We start from the raw sequence: 24,494 nt of genomic DNA on the forward strand, positions 1-24,494 counted from the left end.
CAGTATGCTAAAGAAACAAGGGTATATTCTTGCAACTTTGTAATTTTACAAGGCATTTGGGAAGGAAGCTGTTAAAAATCTGTTTCCGATTATAATAACTTTTTTTTAATACCTCAAATACAGATTTACTATGAAAGAACCCTTTGAGAACACTTTAAGAAAAATACTTAAGTACAAACTTTAAATATCCAAAGTATGATAGTGGTGCACTTCTTAGAAACAATTACATACTTAACAGGTGAAGTAGGAAGAGAGTATTTCAGAAAACATTTAATATGAAACCTTTTGGAACTTCCATCGAATACAGATTTACATCATTTATCAGAACACTTTTTCAGTTCAGACAACAAAGTGCACTGCCGGGTGAAAAAAATACATTTGGAGGCGTGCTTAAAACGTAGGAAGTGAAAGAATAGGTGACCATTCACCTGAGAAAGTACAATGGCTGCCCTGAAATGTCTTATTGCTATTACAAAATGGGAGTTTTCATGGAAAAAACCATACTGAGCAGCACAGGCACGGGCAGAGCACTGAAAGCCAACTGAACTCCAGTAGCACCTAGAGTTCTCAAGCCATGGCATGATACAGAATATACAGAGAATAAAATGCAAATTCAGGAATATTTACTACATTTAACAACTATGATTACCCTTTAAACTAGCATAATCAATATCAATGCTTAGGGGGAAAGACAGGGGAAGTCTGCTGCCTTCAGAGACTACAGATCACAAGAACTAACTTGCAAAATATTAAGGATTTTGCATTTTCACCTTGGGTCAAATCTGAACTGTGTACTATCAATAACTATTAGCTCACTGCAAATTTAAAATGCAAATTTAGGCTCCAGTTTAAAGCACATGTTAAGGACATGCTTAAGTGCTTCACTGAAATATAGCCATAAAACATTAATACAAAAAAGTCAAGTAGATAATGCAGGATTATTATCTACAGAAGTCCTTGACGAAATAAACAGAGTATCAGTAGGAAACAATGCATGAAGAAATCTCTCCACTCTACTTTGCAAAATCAAATCCGGCTCACTGCAGTGATGGTTAAAAAGCGGAGACCATCCCAAAGAAGCTGTGTCCCCTACAGAAAGCTAGTTGGCCATCCAAGAGTTCATCAAGGGCGGGTTTCCACACTGCACGTTCAAAGAGCGACAGTGGACTCTCTCTGCAGCAGAAGCTAGAGACATAACTGGCACAAAGCCATCAAAAGCAATACAACCAGAGCCAAGCGGAAGCACGCTGGAAGAGAGCTGCAAGGAAAAGTTTTAACTGCTACTGCCTATGGCTGTAGTTTGGCAAGCTGGACGTTACAACAGAGATCAGTAGCCAATTTGACTCCTACTTTTGGGTGCCAATACTGTGCACGCCCAGAACGCAAAGGACACTACTGCCACATGGGCAGCAATACCTCAGAACGGCACCGACTCGGACATGGCGACTTGCACCAAAATACAGTCATTATTTGAGAGTCCTTTTGTGCTTTGTATCAGTCTTGACCTAGTCTAACGTGGAGGACTTGGACTGAAAGAAAAAGTCACTAGTCAGCATTTAGCACATCCTTTTAGACTGCCTCATCCTGTAGAGGAACGGTGGAACGACGAAAAGTGTTCCTAGCTGCAATCAATACTCATAAGTCAAAAGGACAAGATACAATTTTAGTAGTTTAGCAGAAGCAGAAGAACGGAAGTGTTTACCCAAATTTTAATGCACAAATCAACTACATTTTTAAAATTTGATTCAGACTTAAATAATAAATAGGTGGGCAAAATATAATGCAAGACTTACTCAGTAAAAGTGAATTTTTAATAATCTCATGAGATCTACTTAGAAAACAGGACTAATAATGTTCACAACCGTAAATCCAAACCCTTCACACACTTTCTTTTTCTTAACACAGCAGTGAACTGTAAACCTGCATTTACTGGTTATCGCTTCAGTTATTTTAAATATTAACTCAAGTGTTTCCTCCTTGGCCATTTCAATTTTTAGCACCAAAATTAGCCCAAAAAGAGGTACTGGTACAGCTTGATGTTGTAAATGAATTGTTTACATATAATACTTTATATATTATACACACATACTGTACATTCACACGTCCACACAAACAGGAGGCATATTTAAATGAATATATTCTGTGTTTCAATTTGTTGTCGAAGACTTAGGAGCAATGGAAATAAAGCAGAAGGGGTAATATTTTACATAGTAGGCAACTTTAATGCTGTAGTGCACTTATAAAAAAGTCCAACTCTCCCTCCCAGCTCAGCAGCTTTTTTTTTTTTTAATATCACTATTCAGAAGGATGCAGAAGTTATTGCCTAAATGTTATTCTATACATTTCCATCGGAATTCTCAAAAACACTTGAAATTGCTAACTAATTTACAACTTAACTATTTTTCTTGTTACAGCTTTAATTCATTGGCAATTTTGGAAGCAATGTTTTTAAAAGCTATGGATGTTCCCGATATCCGCTTAAAGCGAACTCCATTCAGGGACAGTCTTGGCAGTTTACACACCTCCATCTCCCACTGTACAAGGTTTTCCGCATGCCCATCTCCATGGACACAGAAAAGCAAGAAACGCTCTCTTTGTTCATAGTCACAATTATTGGCATCCAGGACCTTTCGTATTTCCCTCATCATGTCATTGGGATCCATGGAACTGGTGGTTTTCATGCTCCAGGTAAAACGCAGTGACCGAGGTTTGGCTTCCTTGTTCTCATCCTTCTGATCCACAGCTACATTGCGGCTGAAAGACAGGAATTTATTAGTTAGCAGGGCCAGCTACCTTCTCCACGTTTCATGTTAGTAAAGCAAACTAACTCTCAATGCACACTGCCGGTATTAGAGCAGCATCTAGAGGCTCCGGCTGCGAGCAATGCCCCACTCTCCTAGCTGCTGTACAAACACACAGTCAAGGTAAAAGCGTTAGCTGTTGGGGCTGAAACGAAGGTATGGTACGACGTGTGACACAACTGGAAGTCACTGGAGTCAGGAGCATGAGGGAAATGACCTTGCGGAGGTAGAACTACATGCATCACCTACGACTTGATTTTAAGGCAGGTTCTGCTTAAACCTCTATTCTCAGGCCACGTGGACAGATGAAACACCAGCTCTGTGCTAGAAGTTTCTGGAACATTCAAATAGTGGCGACTTGCGACAAAAGGGTGCTCAGCCAGGTTGTGGGAGTGCCAGCCCATGGGAGGTGCCCACTCATACGCAACGGGGACGAGCCTGTGCAGAAAGATCCTGGCAGTTCCTCTGCATCTCCTCCTCCGCAGCAGGTTGGAGACCAAGCACTGCGAGGGTCCATGGAGCCCCAGAGGTAGCTGCAAGCAGGAGGAAGGACAGCAGAACAAGAGGACCTTGCCTGGGGTCACCCACCTACTGCCCCAGGGTCAACATGTGCCACCCCGTTCTGGGCTGGTTCGGTTTCACTCTGTCCTTCCTGCACTGGTAAGTGTTTGAGATGATCACTAGAGACCCACCACAAGCTATGCAGCTAAGTGCCTTTGAGGCTGAAAATGCAGGAAGGAGAGTTGGAAGTCGCTAGTAGACACTTCTTCAACGTTGTTAGTAAAGATGGCAAATAAGAGGGTTACTATTACTGTCACAGTTTTAAGACATAAAGCACAAAACAATGAGGCTGCATTTCCCAAGTTTGCAACTTTTCTTTTTTCCTAAATAAAAAAAAAGCTTTTCCTTTGGTAAGGATAAATAAAGTCATACAGGACAAAGAAAAGAAACGTTCCAGAAAATTCTAGTTTGCAATGATTCTTCTACTTCAATTAAAATCAGTGGTGACACAGCTAAAAAATAAGAAGCTACATGTGGACCTCCAGGGAAAAAATATGACAGATTTGCTTTATGAAGATTTGTACGCTGTCAATCGCCTGTTCAAATTTACTTGTCCTCAGGACAAGAGACATAAATAAATTGACTGTCATGCTTAAATATTTTCTGAAAATACCTAACCTAAATGACTCCAAACCATGCAGTTTAGATCTCATGTTGAGTTTCAAAGCTCAATTTAAAATTTTAAGTCAAGCTGCTCTTTAACATAGTTAGCAATGAATTTCTGGTTACACAATGCTTTTCTTCTACCACAATTAAGCAGGCAATTATGAAAAAATTAAATAAAAAGTGATAGCGAGGTCAAAACTAAGTATTTCTCAAAGATAACCTATGTCATAATTTTACCTTCTATCAGAAACGCTTCCAGTAACTGCAAGAGTCATAGGATTATGCTGTCAAATCCAGCTATGTGATTTGCCAGATGTTATAAAATTCAGCAAGCAAATTAAAAGAGTACTTTGCTTTAAGGTTTAAATTTAATAAGGCTGTAAGGGGGCAGGGGGAACATCAACTTTTATTCAATGCTCATTTTACTTTTGAAAGCTTTTTCTGCTTGAAAACAGTTGGCAGAACCAGCACAAGTTTGATCATTCCTAGTATTTTTTGATATGCAGATTCTGGAAGAAGAGTATAACATGAAAAATATTGTTTAACTATCTGTTATTTTGGAGATGAGAAATATCACGTTTCAGTGGTTCTCCCACACGTTTGCGGCCTCACTAGAGGTCACCTACCTACACACATCTACAAGACAACAGCAAATTATAACAACTAAAATGCAAAAAAAAAACCACACAAGGGAAAAGGCAACAGGAAAGATGAAAGTTTGGAACCAAGTCAGTCAGTGCTTTAATAGCTGTTTTGCAGACAGAAATGCTTCTTTGTTTAATTTCAAAGCCTCACACGAAACAAAAGCTGCTGCCCGAAGCCACTATGCCACATAATCAAGGGGAGAAAAGTTCAAACTCACCTAAGTAACATTTTAAACAAAAATTTTACCCTCACCTTGAGCCCTCAAATCTCCCGTTCCTCTCATATTCAGTCGGGAGCCTCATTGAAAAGAATGCAGAAGCAAAAGTGGGAAAGAGAAGACAAATCTTACACTACAATATACAATATCTGAGTAGTTGCTAAAAGATACTGCAATCATACCAAAGGTGTGTTAAATACAAAGCAACAAAGATGTAAAGAACTTTGTAGGTGAGACTAAATTCAGAATGTAACATACTGTCAAACCAAATGGAAGTCTAAACTACAGTTTTTAAAAAGACCATAACTAATTTTTACAGTGTATGTTTATATATATTAATACTGTAGAACTCGCTGAATAAAGTCAAACTTCTAAAAGCAGAAAACATGAAATTAAAGTTACAAAGTATATTGAAGTTATTGTATTATTTAGTAACTACCTCCTAAAAGAGAAGTAACTCCCAATTATTGTAATGCTTATGATATTTAAAATTTTTATCTGGGAATAAAATATATATTTTTTTTAAAGTACCCTATTCATAGACAAGTCTGGTCACCCTGTGTGTTTGTATGCACATCAAATCTGAGCTATCAGGTGTTTAAAGAATACCAAATACTTTAACGCAAGAGAACAAAATGCATACATATTTTAACAAAAGTTTAGAGGTTAATCCAAGATTTCTCAAACTGTGGTAACTCCACCCTATTAATTTCCACACTGACGCATCTTCCACATCCAAGAGTAAGCTTAAGCTTTCTGTCTTCTTGCATTGCTTAAAGCTATGTTGCTGATCACTACCTTTTTTTAAAAGCCCAGCATCAAGCAGAATTAAGAGCAAAATCACCTTCCTCTACCTTCTCATTATTGCAGTACCATGGTTCAACATCTCAGCGATAATTCTGCTCAGAGGGAAGCTGCCTTTATAAGGTTTTTATCAAGACTACTCTAAGCTAGTATGTGGCTTCATTGAATAGCGTAAATTATTAAAGCAGTTTGGTTGACAGGTGTCTAAGGATAGGAATGTAAGGCAGTAAGCTTACTTTTTGATGCACTGCAGTATTTATAACAGGGTGTGTGGGGTGTTACAAGGCTTAATTTCCTCCTTTCCTTCCTTTTGAGGGTTGCGGTGAGGGAACAGGTTTGTAAGATGTGCAGTCCCTATCACAAGGGACCAGATGCTGTGCCAACACCACGAGGAGCATGGTGGCAGCACTCGCTGTACAGGCTATGGAGCCTGCTCCTCGTTCAAAATTCACACTGCTATTGCAATAGAAATCCAATTAAGAAAGTGGTAAGTCACTCAGCTATGAGCTGCTTGTCACAACAGCTTCCGATCAGAACCCTGATCTCTGAGATACTGCACAGTACGATGCAGTCTCTGCTAGGAAACGTTTGCCATTGACTAATGAACAGCTGTCACAAACCAAAAGGATAAGAAAGATAATGAGAAGAAAAGAACTGACAAGTCCTCAACTAATTCTACTGCCTCAAAGTGGGTTTTTAATGGTAGTTATTTTCATGAAATCTCATGTTACTTATCTATGGTGGATATAGGAGTAGGTGGAAGATTTTTAAGGTCCGCATACACGGCCCATGAACTCATCCTTTAAGACAACTCTGTAGGACTGAGAAGCAGGTAGGTGGGAAGGGAGAAACCATCACGTGTACCAAATGAACAAATCCATACTTTTCAGTTGATCTGGGAAAGGCTTGCTCTACTGGGCAAAGCAAGCAACAAGTCTGAAGGCACTGTTCAACTGAAAAACTGAGAGTACTTGAAGAGCCTACTGTGTTTCTACGAAGCGAAAGATGACAGCTTTGTTAAGAGCTGAAATCATTTATGGATTTTTGGTGTTTTGTGGGGTTTTTTGGTTGATTTTTGTTTTTAAACTTGCCAAAGGTTGTAGAAAACAGGACCATAATCTCCTCAACAATTAATAGTCTTACTGTTACTGGAATCGGTCCAGAAAAGTCTGGGGGGAAAAATCCCTAATGATGTTCTTAAACCCTTTTTAGGTTGAAATTAAGCCAAACTGTTCAGTCTCTAAACCACTGTACTCTAAATCTAAGAAGGTCATTATTTACAAAATACCCGCCACTCTGATATAACACACACACTTTCATGGAAGCCTCTCAGAAAATCCTTACTTTGTTCAGTTTTTCCATGCATCAATGTTCCATACATTTAGCATGAGGAACTGCATTCGGTGACATGCACCCTCAAATATAAGTCATCATGCCAAGCTTTGGAGAGCTGTGCCAATCTCTCTAGATGCTCCTTCCTTCAAAGGACATGGTTATGGTCCAGCTCTGCTGCCCAACACTGATGCTTTGGGAACAGCCACTTACTGTACTGCCAGTATTGATCCAGTGAGTCTACAAGTCAGATGCAGCCCTGAGGCCTCCTCACTGCTAATACAATCTTCACTTCTGTGGGAACTGCAAATTGCTAGTTTACGCACTAGGTTTTCTGATTTTGCTTGTATTTTTACATAAATTAAATTTTATGGGCCAAGATGCTCCTTGGTCTTGAGAATGGAACAAATATATAGGGAAGTTATGTTCTCATTTGTCATGCAATGCCTATACACTATCTCCTTTATGGTTTGTGAAAAGCTTTCAGAAATAAGAATGTTTCCATACATCTGTCCCGAGTTATGCTGTCTTTTCTGTTCTTTACATCTTTGTATACTCTGTGTTAAAAATCCAAATAAACACAAAGAAAACTGTCTAAAAAGATACAGAAAAACAGCAAAGAATGCAAGATGCTAAAATAAGATCAATTCATGGAAACAGAGAAAAGATGCTGCAATAAAATCCAGAACACAGAAAGTGATTTTTGCTGTCAGAAAAAAAGTTAGACTTCCACAATATGCAGATTGGCAAGTACAGTGCATGGTACAAGAGATGTATATATTTTATCACTCTGTGTACCGAGTACACTACTAGAACTCAGTAGTTTAAAAAGGAGCGACTGATTATCTACTTTTGTTCAACTCCCTGGAATGATGTTGCAGTACTATACATACATGCTATTGGATTACAGGAGTTCTTTCAGTATCAAGGACAGTGAGGTTAGGTAAGATTCACACCATATAAAGCAAGAAGAAATTGCCAAATCCCCAAACATTTTCAATTTAATTTTGTACCTACATACAGATCAGGTATGGAGGGACACCACACACGTTTAAAACAGAATTTAAAAACCACAGTCTGGTCCTGTGCAGGTGGTGTAAGACTTTGCAAACCTCTTATTCAAAAGACATATTTCATGGAAGCTGTAGCAGCTGTTTCCACAGCAGTCTAAGTATCCTGGCGACAAGTGAAAGTAAAATTTTAAAAAATTATTTAAAAAATTTACCTTCAGTCTCAAATTTCAACAGTAACCTAGTTTAAAACTGCACTTATATTAGCATTTTCCATCTTCCATCAGAGCAGCAGTGTACCAAACTTATATGCACCCAGTTCTGGAGGCTGCACAGATCACCACCTTTTGTTTTAAAAGTAACGTGACTGCAGAGAGACAAAAGCTCCCTCTTACAAAGTGGTACGCACCCCACAGCTCACGATGCACAATGGGTTAAAACTATTGCTGCTGCTCAGTTTCATCTGTATGCTGTGTTGGATGGTTTCTTTCCCTAAGAGCTGGTACATGTTCCTTTTCTCAAGTCAGCTGTGACAGTGCCAACCAACCCAACCAACCCCAGTTCTAAACATAGTCATGTTTGGAAGAGCTCTGATTATTATTAGCATGGCATGGAATTTACTCATTTAATCGGGTATGGTACCTTTAGATTTGGACTGTACATAATAAACCCAAATTTAGGCAGCAATTTACATATCTCAGGTCTCCCTAATCTAAGTATTTCCTTGAAATGGTCTGACAAACTTCGAATTACAGTCACATGCACGGCATGTGTTAACTTTAACACAGAAAGTTAAAACAGATGTCTGGTTTTTGCCCCTGTCTCCCTATTTGTGATCAGTAGTTGGAAACTGAAAGTACCACCCTTTAAGAAACTCTAAGATATGATACAACTAAACAAAGTATTATGAAATTCTACCAGAAAATCTACCGGCAGATCAAAATTGTATAACCAATTTTCATGAGTCATAATGGATTAACAAGATACATAGCAGCTTGATTCATTCCCAAATTGTAAAACTAAATTCAATCCTTTGGGCTTGAAATGTGAATCAGACTTCTACGCTTTTCCCTTTTGTTGATAAATTTGCATAGACGTTCTACTTCTTGTTTATAACTGAAGTGCTTTATTTGCACTTTAGCTGCAATTCACTTCAGCAAATGCATCCCATTTTAAAATAAATACACAGCCATTGCATCTTCATTCAATCTTCCATACAAAATTGTTAAGATTCACAAACGTGTTCAGTTTGCTCTCTGTTGTATCAACTGCAGACAACACTTCAAACGGATTTTTTTTTTAATAAAATATCATAAAACAAAGGGATAAAGAATGTAAATTTAGCATCACTTACCTTTATTTGCTTGTAACCTTATGTTTTGTTTATACTTTCATCATTTTATCAAACACCTCATTCTTCAAACATAAGCATGCTAAGTGTATTAGTACAGAGAACAGAATTACTTTGGTACTACCAACTCTATCAAAGAAAGAAGAATTCACAAGGCATGCTTAGCATCTTGTTATACAGGTGCCACAGATTCTTAAGTATCATCATGAGTTAATGGATTTATTCTATGCTTTCCTCTCAAGAAAGAAAGTATTTAGTTCTCAGCAGAAAGTTTAGTTTTCAGAAAACCAAGGCTAGAAAGCCAAATCTGTTGTTAATTGCAGGAGCCACTTTTTTTTTTAAATATAAATAAATCCTACCTTTTGATAAACCTGAATGACATGTTTCTAAAAGAAATTAAGCCAAAATAATAATTAACAAAAAGTTTTGTACAAAATAAATTGAAAAAGCCATTTAGAGTGAAACATGCAAAAAGATCTCATTTAAAATGCACAATGAAATTACACTTCAATACATTCTGAGATTAAGCAGATGATTTAGGGTCTGAAGAGACAAACTCTTAGCATTGTTACTTCCAAACTTAATTTTTCTGGGAAATATGCCACCAGTAGTTATTATGAATTAAAATACATACTAGTGTCAAAACACTTTAAAACTTATAATCTGCAGGGTCACATAAAAATATGTTTGGATTTTCTTCATGTATTTCAAATAGAAAGCAAAAATCAGTAACGCTACTATAATTAGATCTTGAGTATCTTCACAGTTAGGCTTCTTCCTTCCTTCATAACATTGGGTCAGCCACATTGAGCCAGAAACTGCCTTAAATATTTAGTTAATTTAGTGGCAGAAGCTGTAACAATTGCCTACACCAGAACATAAGTAGTTCATAATCAAAAGGATCCTGATTCCCCATAGAGAATGCTAGAATAAATTAACAGGTTTAAAGGTTTTTAAAATTTATTTAAAGAGAAGAAACAGAATCATGTCCTTTGATGGCCCTATCTACCTCCTTAGTAGTTTGTACAGCACCTAGTATAACAGAGCCCCAACTGCAAGAGGTCCTCCAAGTGCACACTTAACTGTCTGTAACAGCACTATTGTGTTACAATTGCATGTTATTTAATCAAGTCCAGATGGAATTTAAACTATTGTCACAAGTAGTGGGGAAAAATGTCTTCAAAACCACATGGCACTTCAAAAGTTGAAACTCATAGGTAATGATAGAAGTTTGAATGCTGCCTAAACAACTGAGTGAAAAGCTTGCATGTTCACCGTTTGAATGTCCACATTTGGAATGTCAGATGGAAAATTAAGTAAGGATATTACAAACAAAGTACAGAAAGAAAGATGTGCCAAAAGGATGTGTCTGGTTGTGTCACTTGACAAAAAAGCAGATGACTTAATTCTAAAAAAAACCAAAAAAACCCCCCAAAATTAAATTTAATCTTTTCTCTCTCTCAACAGAAAAAGGAGGGGGGTGCAGGAAGAATTTCATACAGCACAGTATTTCCCAAGGAAGTGTTGGCTGGCACAGAGCTGAGCAGGGTAAAATATTTACCAAAGGCTAGGCTGTCATGTTTTTGTTTTTCACAGAAACAACTTCCACATTTTAAAAGAAATTCGCTCTCTAAATTGAAATCAGCCAGTTGTGAAAAACCGGAGTTTGGCTTAGCGCTATTTTGTAGGAATCGGAGACTATGAAGAAGATGCTGAGAGGGAGGCATGTATAGTCACAGAACAGACAGGAAAGAAATGGCTTGGCGCTGATGTGATATAAGCCTAAAACAAAAGCAAGCAGGCCAAGATCAGAACGATATATTCTAAAAAATTCCACATGATGAGGAGGGTACAAAAGTATAGAGATTATCTTAAGGCAAAGATAAACAAACCCTCAGTTCTGCAAACACAAGTTGTGGATATCAGAGCGGTCTGAAGTACGCGGTATGTGAACCGACAAGTTTTAAATACAGAAGGAAAATACACGGTTTTCAATTTTAGGGTTTGTAGGAACTAGTTTAAATCGTACATGGATTTGAAACTAGAAGTCCAATTAGAATAAAAACTGTTAGTGCAGGAAAAACACCTGCTTAAGCTAGGCTTTGGCTAGACCAACACACCTTTGCACCAAAACCAGAATCTGCATATGATCTAAAGGTCAAAACAGGAGGAAGTTTTTCAAGGTTTGACCAGACTCCTGCCTAGACTAAAACCATGGTACTGCCATTATTTTAATATGAACTATGTTAGCATTACTGCCAAAAGAAGCTTTTGTCTCCTGTCCCTACCCTTTCACCTGTGATATTTCTATTCATGTGTTGCCAGCAAGATTATTCTTGGAACACTGATAGCCTAAGTGATTGAGAAACACAATTCGAGCTTCTAACACTACATGGAATATCAAGACTGGGATCCTAGTTTATGCCGTTTACTGACAGACCACACAGTCAGAGTGAGCAGCTTTTGAAATGAGCTGAAATGTTTCAGCTCTGAAGCATCTGTACCTCAGACATGAGGATGAAGAGCACAGAAGAAACAGCACAGACCAAACTATCTCACTTTTTATCCCATTTGATTCCACTGCTAAAAACAAACTACTTCTGTAACCAAAAAGAACTACAAAAAAATCCTGAGCGAGTGCATTTTAAGTTGCAGAAATTGTTAAGTCATTAATCATAGAATGTGGACAAACCCACCTAAGCAACGAGCTACTAGGTATTTCTACGACCCGATAAAAAGGAAATGTTGCATTACCATTTTAAGACGCTTACCTTCTTGTTAGTTTTGAAGTTAGTTTACTAAATAGATTAGTGGAACCCCTGGTTCGAGTCTGTGAGAGTGGTGTTGCTTCATGGGACAGACTGGGGGAGGCTGGCGGTCCATTGTAGGTAGCAGTACGTCGCTCTCTGAGCTGGCCATGGAAAGTGCTCCGACTAGCCGTTCCTCTGGGGAAACGAATACGATCAGGTGTGGTTGCACTGCTGATGCTGTGAGTTGAAGCAACAGGAGTTCTTTGATCGGGAATAGTGCTAGAGCAGAAAACAAAAAACAATGCTAGAGCTTAGTTTATAGAAGCACTAGCGCTCTGCAGGAAACACAAAACACTACGTTCTACAGCAAAGCATAAGCAGACACTTTTATATAGGCCAGGGTTGGAAATATCAACATTATTACAGCACTGTATGGAATCAAAACTTGTAAGAAGTTAGGATTAAAAGGCTGCCGAAACAGAAACCTACATTGGCAGAAAAATGCAACAGGAGTATCCTGGAAAAGACCAGATAAACTAGGCATACAATGTTTCACTCAGAAGACTGATAAAAGAATAGATGAATAAAGTTTCCTCCCAGGAAAGAGAAGCAATAGGTAACTTTAGTGTCTCTCCCTCCACATTCTATATATGCATTTTTGAAAATCTTGCTAATTTGAAAGTATCCTACACAAAATTCTCTACAAGCGAACGGCTCCAAGTAGTGAAGTCCTTCAGGATACACAGTTAAAGTCTCCCACAAACTCTGACAATAGGGAATGTCCAATACTCCTAACACTAGGAAAAAAATTAAGGTTCATTATTGCAGGATTATGTCACAGACAGCCTGACACACCACAAGACAAATGTAAACAAGACTAAAAAAAATGAGGAAACACACATCTTGTGGGCAATATATACCAGAACAATCTAGGACTAAAATTCCACAGCACAAAGTTAAGAAGCAGTGGGTATAAGTTAGTTTCACAATGATTTCAGGTTCTTACATAGGCCTGAAGTTATCTGCGCCATTGTCTATTGGAGGCAACATCATCTTCGTGTGCACAGAGGCTGACATGGACATCGACTTCTGATGTCGCAGCCGAACACTGGAGAAGGATGTAGTACAAACTGAAGCAGGGCTAGCTGCGTAAGCGAACATTTCTGTCAGGCTGTGAGGGGGTTTGGGTTCAGGCAGAGGCAGAAAGAAGAGCATGATGGACCAACAACAAACTACTGCATAGAAAAAAAAAAGCACACTTTTCCTTCTATTAACTGATTTATCAAAGAACATGAACTCTAACAGCCCTCTTCTATGTAAAGAGCAGTAACTACCCTATGCTCCCCTTAAAAGGCATCCTTACTATAGCACTTGACATCTATGAAGTGATCATTCTCTTACCATTAGCATCAGTTTGCGGTGATACCCTCCTTGATGTACAGAACCTGAATAACTCAGTGTTCTGTGCCAAAACGCTAGTACAAAGCACTAGTGTAACTTGTATTGGTCTTAACATTAAAAAGTGCATTAAAAAAAACACCAACTGCACTTTCCAAAGACTGATGATAGCTCCATTGCTGCAGTGAAATACTTTATTCTCATAATGTATCCGTGTTAGAAGAAATCAGTGTAAGGTGGGCAAGCTGTCAAATCTTGATCCACATCAACTGAGGGACTTCACAGGCACAATCAAAAATAACAGTATCATGATCTTTAACAAGCCCAGAGAGGCCCAAACAAAAAGGCTACTATTAATCAACCTGTACATGTAAGAGGCAATGAATAACGCTTGGTGTTCTCTGAAGAAAGAGGTACAACTGTTGAAGAGCATCTCATATTGCTTGGCCACAAACCTTAAATTCTCCAAATTACCATTCAGGCTTTGAAGGAAGGTATACAGTGCTGTCTTACCAGAATGGTCAATAAGCTGCCAGCTGTATAATATGTTAAAATAGGAGCACGAAATCTTTTCCTTTCTTTGGGTCAAAATACTCTTTGCAGCCTTCACATTATCTAGTAATGATAAGGATGGGAGAAAACTGAGAGGCCACGAGATGTACTGGGCTTTTCAGGCTACAAGATCATGTCATCCATTTTAAGTTTGCTTTAAAAGTAAGGCAATCGTAATCAGAAATATCGTTCTAGGTTAAGAAATCAGTAATTGTCAGTGACAGTTTCAGGACACTGCATGTTCACTTTCAAGTTACTTCATGGTTACACATACTGAAATTCAAGTCCTGTTATCTCATTCTGGTATGTCAGACTTTGTAGTTGAGAATGCTAGTCCAGCTACAAGTATCAGCTGACCCACTTCTCAGGCTTAGCTCCCAAAGCACTAGTATGAAACACCTCACAGCTCAAACATCAGAACCGCTGGCTATAATGGTTAGCAAAATCTACTTCTTTGTTTTGTTTTTAACTTTTCAGAATCTAGAAAACTTCATCTGAGTCATGCACACATCTCTTTACAATGCTGAATTCAGCGGGATGCCAACTACAAGCTCTACTACAATGAAGCCTGCAACGCAGCCCAGCTTTTACATTACCCCAGGCTATTAAGAAATTGTAAGGAAATAAACATTCATCTCAAAAACAATACCCTGAAGTCAAGTAATCCCCAAATAATTGGTCACTAGCCTCTCAAGCACTTCTAGCTCCTCTCCTCTCAGTTTTTTGCAAAAGATAAAGGGGAAGAAATCTAGTTTTACAACACATTAAATCCAAGCTATATTTAGTCACCTGCCTCCAAAGATGAGACAGCTAAAGGTACCAAGAAGGTACCAGGGCACATATTAAAGCATTTATAGCTCTTCCTCTGAAGCTCTGCTAGAAATCAGCTTCCTTGGATTGCTAGTCTGGGAAAACAGAAAAAGCAAGCTAACATTCACCAATTAGGGCCAAGGCTTATTAAAAATCTGAGGTTGTTGTAAATCATTTGTAACACAAATGATTTAAAGCAATTGCCTATCATTATGAAGAGTGTTTCATGAGTCCCCAAGTGCGTTAATTAACGTTCAGGCTTTGGAGGAAAGCCAACTGAGTCATCTCCAGCAGAATGCCTGTCAGCCACACAATGTATTAAAGTAGGGATGCGAGACTTAAAACCCCTTTGCTTCTACCAGTCTGGCATGGGGTCTTCAAGACTACTTTCTCCAACATCAACTCCACTAGCTGACTACCAATTCTTCAAAGTTTCCATACCTTCAGAAATGGTACCTTCTCAGAATTCAATGTGCAAGACGAAAACAGAACAAGCATCATTTTAACACTTTCTCTACAGAAAGGACAGAGATTTTACATGTGCGCACCCTTTTAAGACAAGTCTCCAAAGTTTTTACTGAGTCAGTCAGTATCTGACTGGCTATGCAAAATCTAAAATCCAATCTGTAACAAATCATTTATAATAATTATTCCTGTCTTTAATATTTGCCACCAACAGACATTTCAAAAGCACAGAAAGCATTTTTAACAAAATCTTGGATTTATACAAAGCCCAGCTTCTACTTCATATCTTGCTTCATAGAAGAAAAAAACAATACAAGTTTCTAAAGTTACTTTCTGCCAAGTTGAGAGTACAATACTATTAGCGATACTGCAGAAACACCTGAAGGCAAGCAGAATTCATTCTGAAGAGCCAGTCCCATCAATAACGATGTTGACTGAGTCTGCATTAAAGGTCCCTGCATTTCATGTGATCAGTCAAGCCTTCGCCCAGCTACAGCAACAAAATACATTCAGGTGTAAATTCTGAATTCTGTGCCAATCACAGTAATTCCAGAACTGTGCCAAAATAAATGTACAGTTTAGTGTTGAAGCATTTCAGACAATGAAAAGTCTCCAACTGTAAAACAATTAGCAATGCATTCTCATTAGCTTTTCTCATTTTAACCCTCTATAAAGAGTAATGAAAGTAGTAATCAAAAATGTGTGATAAAATATATGAAGGTTTTTTTTCCTGATAGTGAAAAGATAAATGGTCAGACATTTCAAATGACCAAAACAGTGCTAAAGTTTGCAGGATAAGCAAATGATGTTTGGATACGATATTGACAATAGAAGGTAAATTACATAAGGGTAACCAATTATGGATATAAAACAGAATTAATATAGTTGCCAAGTACTACTCAATGTCAACTTCGCGCTTAATGCCCACACATGACAAACCAGAAAGACAGTAGTTTGCCGAGAAACTCAAAGCTGGAGAAAAAAACCAAACAACTTCAAAAGACAGCTCCTTAGGAGTATGAAGTTACTGCTAAATTAAGGGGACATCTGAATCTCAAGCATTCCTAGTAAACAATATCTAAAAACTTTTAAAAATGTAATAAAGAAATCGTAGACAAGATATAGCAAAGATATTAAAGATGAACAAAAATGTTCTTAAACCAAGAAATCAAGTAATCAAATCTGATCAGAACTATTCAGGACAGAAAGATTCATTTTTTCAGAGTCTGGAAAGAAAAAAAGCTATTAACATACCAAATCAAAGAAAGGATGGTGAGCTTTAATCTAAACAAACTTGGTAACATTAACAGGGACTAACCAATGAAGGCTGAGACAGACACACTAAGAGACAGTACCAAATAGCTGTGCCGTACTTCACAAGACAGTTGACTGCAGGCCCAGCTGGCCAGCTAGACTTTTGGCACTCTTCAAACTTATACTTGAGTTTTTCCTTAATCACTTTGAGTTTGCAGAAAGCTAGGAGGAAGAGACAAGGTCAAAATCATGTTCTTTATCCCTAGGCTGCAGGAGTCAAACAAGGGACAGACAGACTTTCCACTAAACATCATAACTTCACCACTCTTCCTGATAAACTGCTGAAAGGAAGGGGGAAAATTCTGTGCAACAAACGGCAGATCTTTCACCAACTTCAACATGAGCTAGAAGAAAAGTATTTTCTTCCCATCTTTTACAATATATCATAAAATTAGGAAGGGGTGGGAAAATTGGGAGGAGTAGGAGACAGGAATACATTCCTCTAAGCTTAAGCTTTTTTTATTAAGTACTAGCTTAATAGTGGGCACTCTCCTGGCAACAGTCAACTACTTAATTGTTACCAGCTTTCCAGATCAGTAAAATTCTGTAAAGAACAGTTAGTTGGAACTTAAAACACCTCAGCCAGCCAGAAAATTTGGTGGTATTCTTCACAATTGTTACTCTATACCTAATGTCTACATTCACTATTACATTCATTTTCTACAGCTCTCAGTCTTTGATACACAGGGAAGGATGGCACTAGATGCAGTTATGGTGCTAACACATGAACTGGTTAGCTCCAATTTTATTGCATGCTCCAGTCAGGCTGTCATTCAGTAAAGTAAGAGGAAACCTGTTATTTCTTTGACTGTTTTCACTCAGAATGTGGAGATATAAGTGCTTCCCTTCTCAAGATGAGTTCTGTAAATAATAGGAAGCAATCAGACCACAAGAATATCAGTAAGGAGTATTATTAGTCCAAGACAATGGCCTATCACTGTTTCACTCAGAAAAAAAAAGAGACTTTTCCCTGAGACTTTGTAGAAAAAATGGTATTCCAGATAATCACAACAAAATACAGTTTAGAGTGAAATGTAAAAAGAGAATGGCCCAAGAGATATGGACTTTGTAGTCTGACACTAAACAAGCCTCTTCTGCAAGCACATGTTGTTTGGTCAGAGGAGTTAACAACTGATTTAAGATGAAGGCTGTACAAATATGACATGTACTTAACCAGAAATTAGGAACTTCTTTTTACATTCTAAGTATAAAGACTGTATGAATTAGGTATAGCAAAAAAACCCACAATCCCAACATACTTACAGGTACTCCATAACCAAAGATCTGTACTCACCTTTCATTAAGAATCACACTAGAATATTACTGATTTTTAAATTAGGCATTACAATTTTTTGGAAATGTGAAGACAAGGGACATACACCATAGGAAGACATTTCATATACCTGTTCTCCTTGCCATTTTGTATCACTGAATGCCTATCAGCAGTGGTTCTTTCACTACAAACATACGTGTTGCGCCGTGTCATTGCTCCAGGGGCAGTATTATTCTACAATTAAAAAAACATAGGTTTGTTATCCCCCACAAAAGGCTTTTCTGGGGTTAAGTCTACATACAATTGAAGGCTGTTTTACTTCATGCTAGTTCTACACAGTTATAAAACTCACAATAATTAAATAAGTTAATATACAAACATCTTCCAGTATTTTTAAGGAACAATGTTCTTGTATTTCATGTTGATTGCTCAAAATTAATATCATTTGAAGTTTTTAATTACCAATGTTCTGAATTACAAATTCTCAGCATATATAGCATTCATCTACATCTGGATAGCCTATGTCTTTATAGCCTATTTTTGAAATACTTTACCACTTGTAGATTGTAGAATTTTCCTTTAAGTTAAAATCATAACCTTAAACAAGATAGGAAAAGCAAAGCCTTAAGAAACAAATGTGGTAAAATTCAGTGGGAAGGTACACATGGACTTTCAAATATTAAAATACTATAAAACACTAGACAAGTTTTAAAAACAGGGAAGAATAAGTCAAATTAAAGAGACAAATTGCAGAGAATTTTAATAAGACGTTTTTAAAAATACACATTTAAATACAAGCATAATACATTGAGGACAAGAGAACCAGGGGAACTTAAACTACAGACCTTACTTTAGAGGGGAGAAAAGAAATAGAATTACTTTGCCTCTGTCTTTACAGAGAAAGAGGGTGGAGATATGCCCAAGTTGGCGGTCAATTTTCCAGGAACGACTGAGAAGCTAGGTAATTCACAGATAACAGAATTATAAAAAGTTAGATGCAATTACTGTAGGAAAAGCATGGTGGTCCAGATAAACATGCACCCCCAGGTTGTAGAGGAAGTAAAAGCTGGCAAGCCTTACATTTTTTGTCCCCACCCCAAGAACATAACACAGGAAACTGCATATGGTTGGAAAGTGGAAAGAACCTTTTAAAATTTTCTTTAAAGAAAAGGATCACGGGGCAAAGCAGGAAGCAAAATAGGCTATTAACTTTAAACATCACTGCTGGGGAAAGTCTTCGAGGAGGAGGCTAGCTTAAGGGAATGACTTGTCAGCACCTGGATAAGCACATGTTGAGTAAGGATGGCCGCTAAGAATCAGGCAGGGGACATCATGCTCAACTAACCTTTTGGAGTTCTTTGAAGAATTACTGCTATGACAGACAAGGGAAATTCAGTGGATTTTTAAAATAGCATTAAGAAAAGGTTTCACATAAATGGTCACAGTAGAGAATCAGGGGAAGAAAGATAAAAAAAAAAAAGGAAAAACTAGTTCAAGCACAAAAGGAGAGTAGCCAAACCTTTTTTGTTTCCAAACCTGAAACAAAACTGTTAAAGTGGAGTATTCTCAATAGCCAGCAAAAGCTCCTCCAGTGCCTTAAGGCAAAATATTTGCTATACAGGGAGTCTCAAGCAATGCAATCCCTGAGCTGCAGATTTAACAATAAAGCTATCTTGACTGTTTAAAAGACTGATGACCTGTTACACATCTTTACGTGAATGTACAAATGAAAATGAAAAAGTGAACTGCACAACCTCCTGGTGTTAAAAAGCACAAAGAATATCAAGAGTATTTTAGATTAGCAGAACTATTAATCAAATCATAAGATACATGTAGTTGTCTCAAGGGTTCTGAACTATTCTTCACTGGACATTCCTTAGGGATAGGCATGTGCCAAGCATCAGCAGAAGTCCTCCCGGTCCTTTCCTTGTACCTTATTCCTTACACATCTCCTGTCTTCAAATAAGTTTACTTGTTTAAACAAATCCAAACCACATTGATTCTTCTGCTTTCCTCTGATATCTGTCATTGTGCAAACTCCCCCCTCTACTAAACTTGCTAGCAATGAAAGCTGTGCACCTACGGTGAACTTCTGTTTGTATGTTCTTGAGAGGTCATGCTGTGCAAGACACTTTGTGGAGCCCCTGCAAACCAATGGTACATTGAAATATTGCATATTAATATTTGCATATAATTTTATTCTGTGCTCCTGAACATTAATTTAGAGAATGAAGAACCTAGAATATCCCACTGTTTTTCCGGTGGGAAATATGCACAACACTGAGTGGCTTCCTTCTCTTCACCTGCTCCCTTAGAACATTAAATACTTGTTTCCCTTGAGAAGACTCCACATAACATTAAAATGTACTGTGACATTGCACATTTAGAAAGACAAGAAAGCAATCTCTGTGCTAGTTCAAACTTTAAAAGACTATGTGTTTTCAGGTTTGGGAGAGGACAAGTTTTGGTATTCATATCTGAAATCACAGGACTCTCAAGATGCACTTTCCCAGCTCCTTCCAGAATACAAAGACTTTTTTTCTATTTGGCTCAGACTTCAGTCATCATGAGAGATTTAACTATTTCAAGCTTTCAAATCTCAGTTTTAGCAAGAATACAAGTCTCAGTATTGGGGCCTTTACACTTTTTAGTGTACACTCTTTCATGATTTATCAAGGAAGTTCTTCAGCTACAACTTTTTTTGTTCAGCCAATCTACAGACTATGAATCTCTGCACATGACTAAATTGTGCAGGTGCACAGCACAGGAAGCCTGAAACTGGTGTCAACAGCACCACACTCCTTGATGGAATGACAACCCCTAGGGTCAGTTGCCTAAGTTCATCCTCCTGGCATCATGTGACTTCTTTGCAGGAGGTGTTGACACTGCAAAAGCACATGTTGAGACTTCTGAGCATATGCACAAGGTCCAATCACAGCACAAAGGATGAATTTGTGGTACAGAGTCCTCCTCTGTTCCTAGAGAGTCTTGTGGCCACTGCTTAGGCAGACTATTTTCCCATTAAGAGACATCAAGCTGAGGACTGATGAAAAGCTTTCAAAGAATCAGCTTCTGACTTACAATAATGAACCAATCTATCTACTTAAGAGCATCAGTATGTTTTTTGGTCCTAAATGATTTTCCAAACATACTATCTAGTCTCCTCTTCCAGTTTTCTTAAAGCTATACTAGGGCTCTGGGGCAGCCTTATTACAAGCACTGAGGAAAAATCCAAAGCTGTGAGTAATAAACAAAGAGTTATTAAAACAAGGAGTCACTAGTTGCTAACTATTCAAGCCCTGTAGCAGGTTTTCATTATTAATTTGGTATTTACCCAATGAACTTGAAGATTTCTGATAAGCACTTGTTCAGCCTGCAGAACTATTTAGTTTGCAAGAGTTTAAACGCTCTGTCAACTTTAGAAGTACAGCTTGGAGCCCCTTACTCCAACACCAGACTTAACTATCTGCTCTATAAGCACAACTCTTATCCTTAAGTGCATGCTTGTAAGCTTTGTTACTTATTAAAAGCAGCACACAACCAGCTATGGCTCTCCAGTGAGGACCAGTTCTACTACTTTTGCTGCATCTGTCAAAGCAGTAATTGTTTTTAAACAGTATTTTTCTGTCTCTTCAGTGATTTTCTCATCATATTACTGATTTTAGGACTTAAGTGCTCAGTGAGAACATAAACTCTCTCCACCTCAAACTTTTTCAACTTCAGGACAATATGGTGACTCCAACATCCTTTTTTTCCTTCTAGATGCAAGTCAATACTGTAAGAAATAAAACTCCCTAATCAGTTCCAGGAATTGTGTAAGAAATCAGCGCTTCTCTCCATCGCCAACAGCCAGAAAGCAAAAGACTAATATATAGTGGGGGAGGTGTGGGGTGGGAAGAGAGTTTGCACTGTCTGACATGAAGACCTATAAACACAGACAATTTTAAACAGTAATTAATTGAGGGGCATCACAATTCTGACTCCATGTTCACCACCTTGGACCACTGCTTGTAAAGGGTCAGCTGCATCAGCTGCACACTGAATCAGAAGAGAGAAGTATCCTACAGTTATGAGCTCAAATTTTATTTCAGTTACAGTAGTATGAAATTTGAAATAAGACTACTGGAAGAAATCCCCAGGATTTTGGAGTGGTGTAGAATAGCAGATCAAAATACTAAAGATACTAAATGTAAAATATATGGTAACTATGATGCAAAGATCTTGAATAAGGCACTAAACAACACTGAGCGAAGCCCAATGTAGGACAAAACTGATTTGATTATGCTACCATTTTAAGACTCAGTAGCTAAGAACTGTCATGTAAGAAGTAACAAAATCTGAGTGGTTTCTGGACTGATCAAAAGCCAAGGGAAAAGGCAAGGGATCACAAAAATCAGAAAAGAGTCCCCCAAAATCATAAGGATTGTTCACATTCATGAACGACAGCTGCTCCAGTAGAAGACATGTCTTTCCAAGGAATCTCTTTGGCTGAAATCCTCAAGCCAAGTCACTACTAGCCACTAGCCAAGTGACAATACAGAGCCAATAAAGTAAAACAAATCTTATTTTACTTCTTTTGCTTCAAATTGACAAAAAGCTATGAGCTCAGGAAGTTCCGTTCTCTTTTGTTGTAAGTAATGGTGCTGAGTATACGACCAAATATGACAGCGTTGTGGGTTAAGTTAAAAAAAAAAAAAATTAAAAAAAAAAATCACTCCATTGTAAGTTGAATAAAGGACTGAGAAGTTATTTCTTATGAAAAGAAGGAAGTTTTTCAATAAAAAAATCCCAAAGTTTTAGAAATTAAATTTTACCAGACTCAAGAGTTATTACGTGAAAACAGATTTCCAACTTTGCCTCAGAGGGAGGCACCACAGAGTATACAAGTTAAAGCCAAACAGAACAAAAGATTTTCTTTCTTTAAGGCATACTGCCTACTACTCAACCCTGTAAATTCACTAGTTAAGCATGTTAGCGTGTTTTTTCTGTTGTTGTTGAGGTTTAGGGGCAGGTGGGGGAAGCCCACGAGGACAAAAACCAGGCACACTGCTTTTAAATACACATTGAAATACACCTTTGAACAGTTTTTAGATCTACTTTTCTTTGATAATCTTAATATACGTGACTATGACTTGGAATAGCCTGTTTGAGAACAAAGATTAGGTGGCTCCTTATACACGAGACTATAAACCAGGATAACAAAAATAGAGATTTCATTATTAGGAGTAGCTGGTGATACCAGAAATAACTCCTACAAAATTACAGGGCATAGACTTCGGGTTCAGTTTCTTTTTTTCTTTTTAAATTATTTTTTAATACCTAAATTATGTCTGTTCATTAACAGCTACTAGTGCTAATTATTAATACTTACTAACTACTTCAGGAATATTAACAGGTAATTTGAGTAGCTGATTGATGCAGGGGGGAAAAAAAAAAGGCAACAGTATGAGATACCTACACTTACTCTTGATGAATGAAAAGTAAAATCAGCACCACTGATAAATCACAGGATCAACACTTTTTCACCCCTCAAAAACATTTCATGGTTTTGATAAATAAGCATTTCTACTTACACTAGGAACAGCTGAACTTTTCTTACGTTCAGGAATATCAGCCTTATTGGGATTGCTGGCATTTCCAAGCATTGGACTAGCTGGTGCGATTCCTCTTCCTGCAACAGCACTACTGCTGGATTTTCTTGACTGAATTCCTTCCTCTTTGAGGTCACTGTCTGTAGTACTAGTCTGGCTTCTTTTGGGATATGCCACTACTGAGGGGATGGATGGTCCAGCTTAAAAAACAACCAAAAGAAACAGGAAAAGGCTTTTTCTTCTCAGAAGTTCAGTAGCTATTTTTCACTACAACGGAATGTATTCACGCATGAGAATCAACTTAATTAACACTGGTAATCAGAGTTGCAAAAAGGCAATTATTTAAATTATTAAAATACATGTATTTCAGAGGACAGCAGAATATTGTGAAAAAAAGAAACCTTTCCAGGTGAAGATACTACTTGATTTCCACAAAAGAATTATGAATTTCATGGAGGCTTCTGGTGTTTGAGTACTGACACTGGTTTGGCTTGCTAGGAAAAACCCTTTAGAGTCATCTTAAAGACACTTAACAAGTAACTAATTCATTCAAACCAGACGATCCTTCATTAGCACAAAGCTGGCACATGCTGTTCAAGCCAATTTCTGATAAAACCAGGCTCCTGAGATGGGTACCTGGTCACACAACCCTGGACCACCAGCAGCACTAATGGCTGGCGATTGTGCTCCTGCAACAGCCCAGAAGCAGAAGCAGTTTGGCACCAGCCTCCCCAGGAGTGCCAGGAACAGAAAACTGCTCTGGCACACCTGAGAACGAGACAGCCCTTTCAGCAGTCCCAAGCTCCCTCTTGATTTAACCGATTCCTGGACACTGGAAAAAGCCTGTGGGGATGTCAGGATTGTGTTTTCTGCTGTATCATCTTCTGAGGAGATGTAATTGAGACATCAAGATACATCAACTTTGTAGTTAGTGTTTTAATAACAACTAATCAAAAAGTGTATGTATATAGGCACACACATAAAGATACATATAAATAATATATATATTTTTAT

General features: G+C 37.9%; 1 protein-coding gene across 1 annotated transcript in view; it reads right to left on the reverse strand.

Annotated features, from left to right (window-relative positions):
- Positions 1 to 1,789: 1,789 nt before the first annotated feature.
- The window catches only part of MARK3 (MAP/microtubule affinity-regulating kinase 3), a gene marked incomplete at its 5' end in the record, with an annotated part of 26,984 nt that continues 4,279 nt past the window's right edge, over positions 1,790 to 24,494 (reverse strand). Inside the window, 6 exons of the mRNA XM_009701309.1 lie at positions 1,790 to 2,754; positions 4,866 to 4,910; positions 12,099 to 12,356; positions 13,084 to 13,248; positions 18,020 to 18,123; positions 23,463 to 23,680. Of these exons, the coding sequence (XP_009699611.1) occupies positions 2,409 to 2,754; positions 4,866 to 4,910; positions 12,099 to 12,356; positions 13,084 to 13,248; positions 18,020 to 18,123; positions 23,463 to 23,680 (1,136 nt within the window). The remainder of the gene's footprint in view (positions 2,755 to 4,865; positions 4,911 to 12,098; positions 12,357 to 13,083; positions 13,249 to 18,019; positions 18,124 to 23,462; positions 23,681 to 24,494) is intronic.

The sequence above is a fragment of the Cariama cristata genome, unplaced genomic scaffold, assembly GCF_000690535.1.
Source record: "Cariama cristata isolate BGI_N322 unplaced genomic scaffold, ASM69053v1 scaffold23935, whole genome shotgun sequence".
In the NCBI taxonomy this organism is placed as follows: domain Eukaryota; kingdom Metazoa; phylum Chordata; class Aves; order Cariamiformes; family Cariamidae; genus Cariama; species Cariama cristata.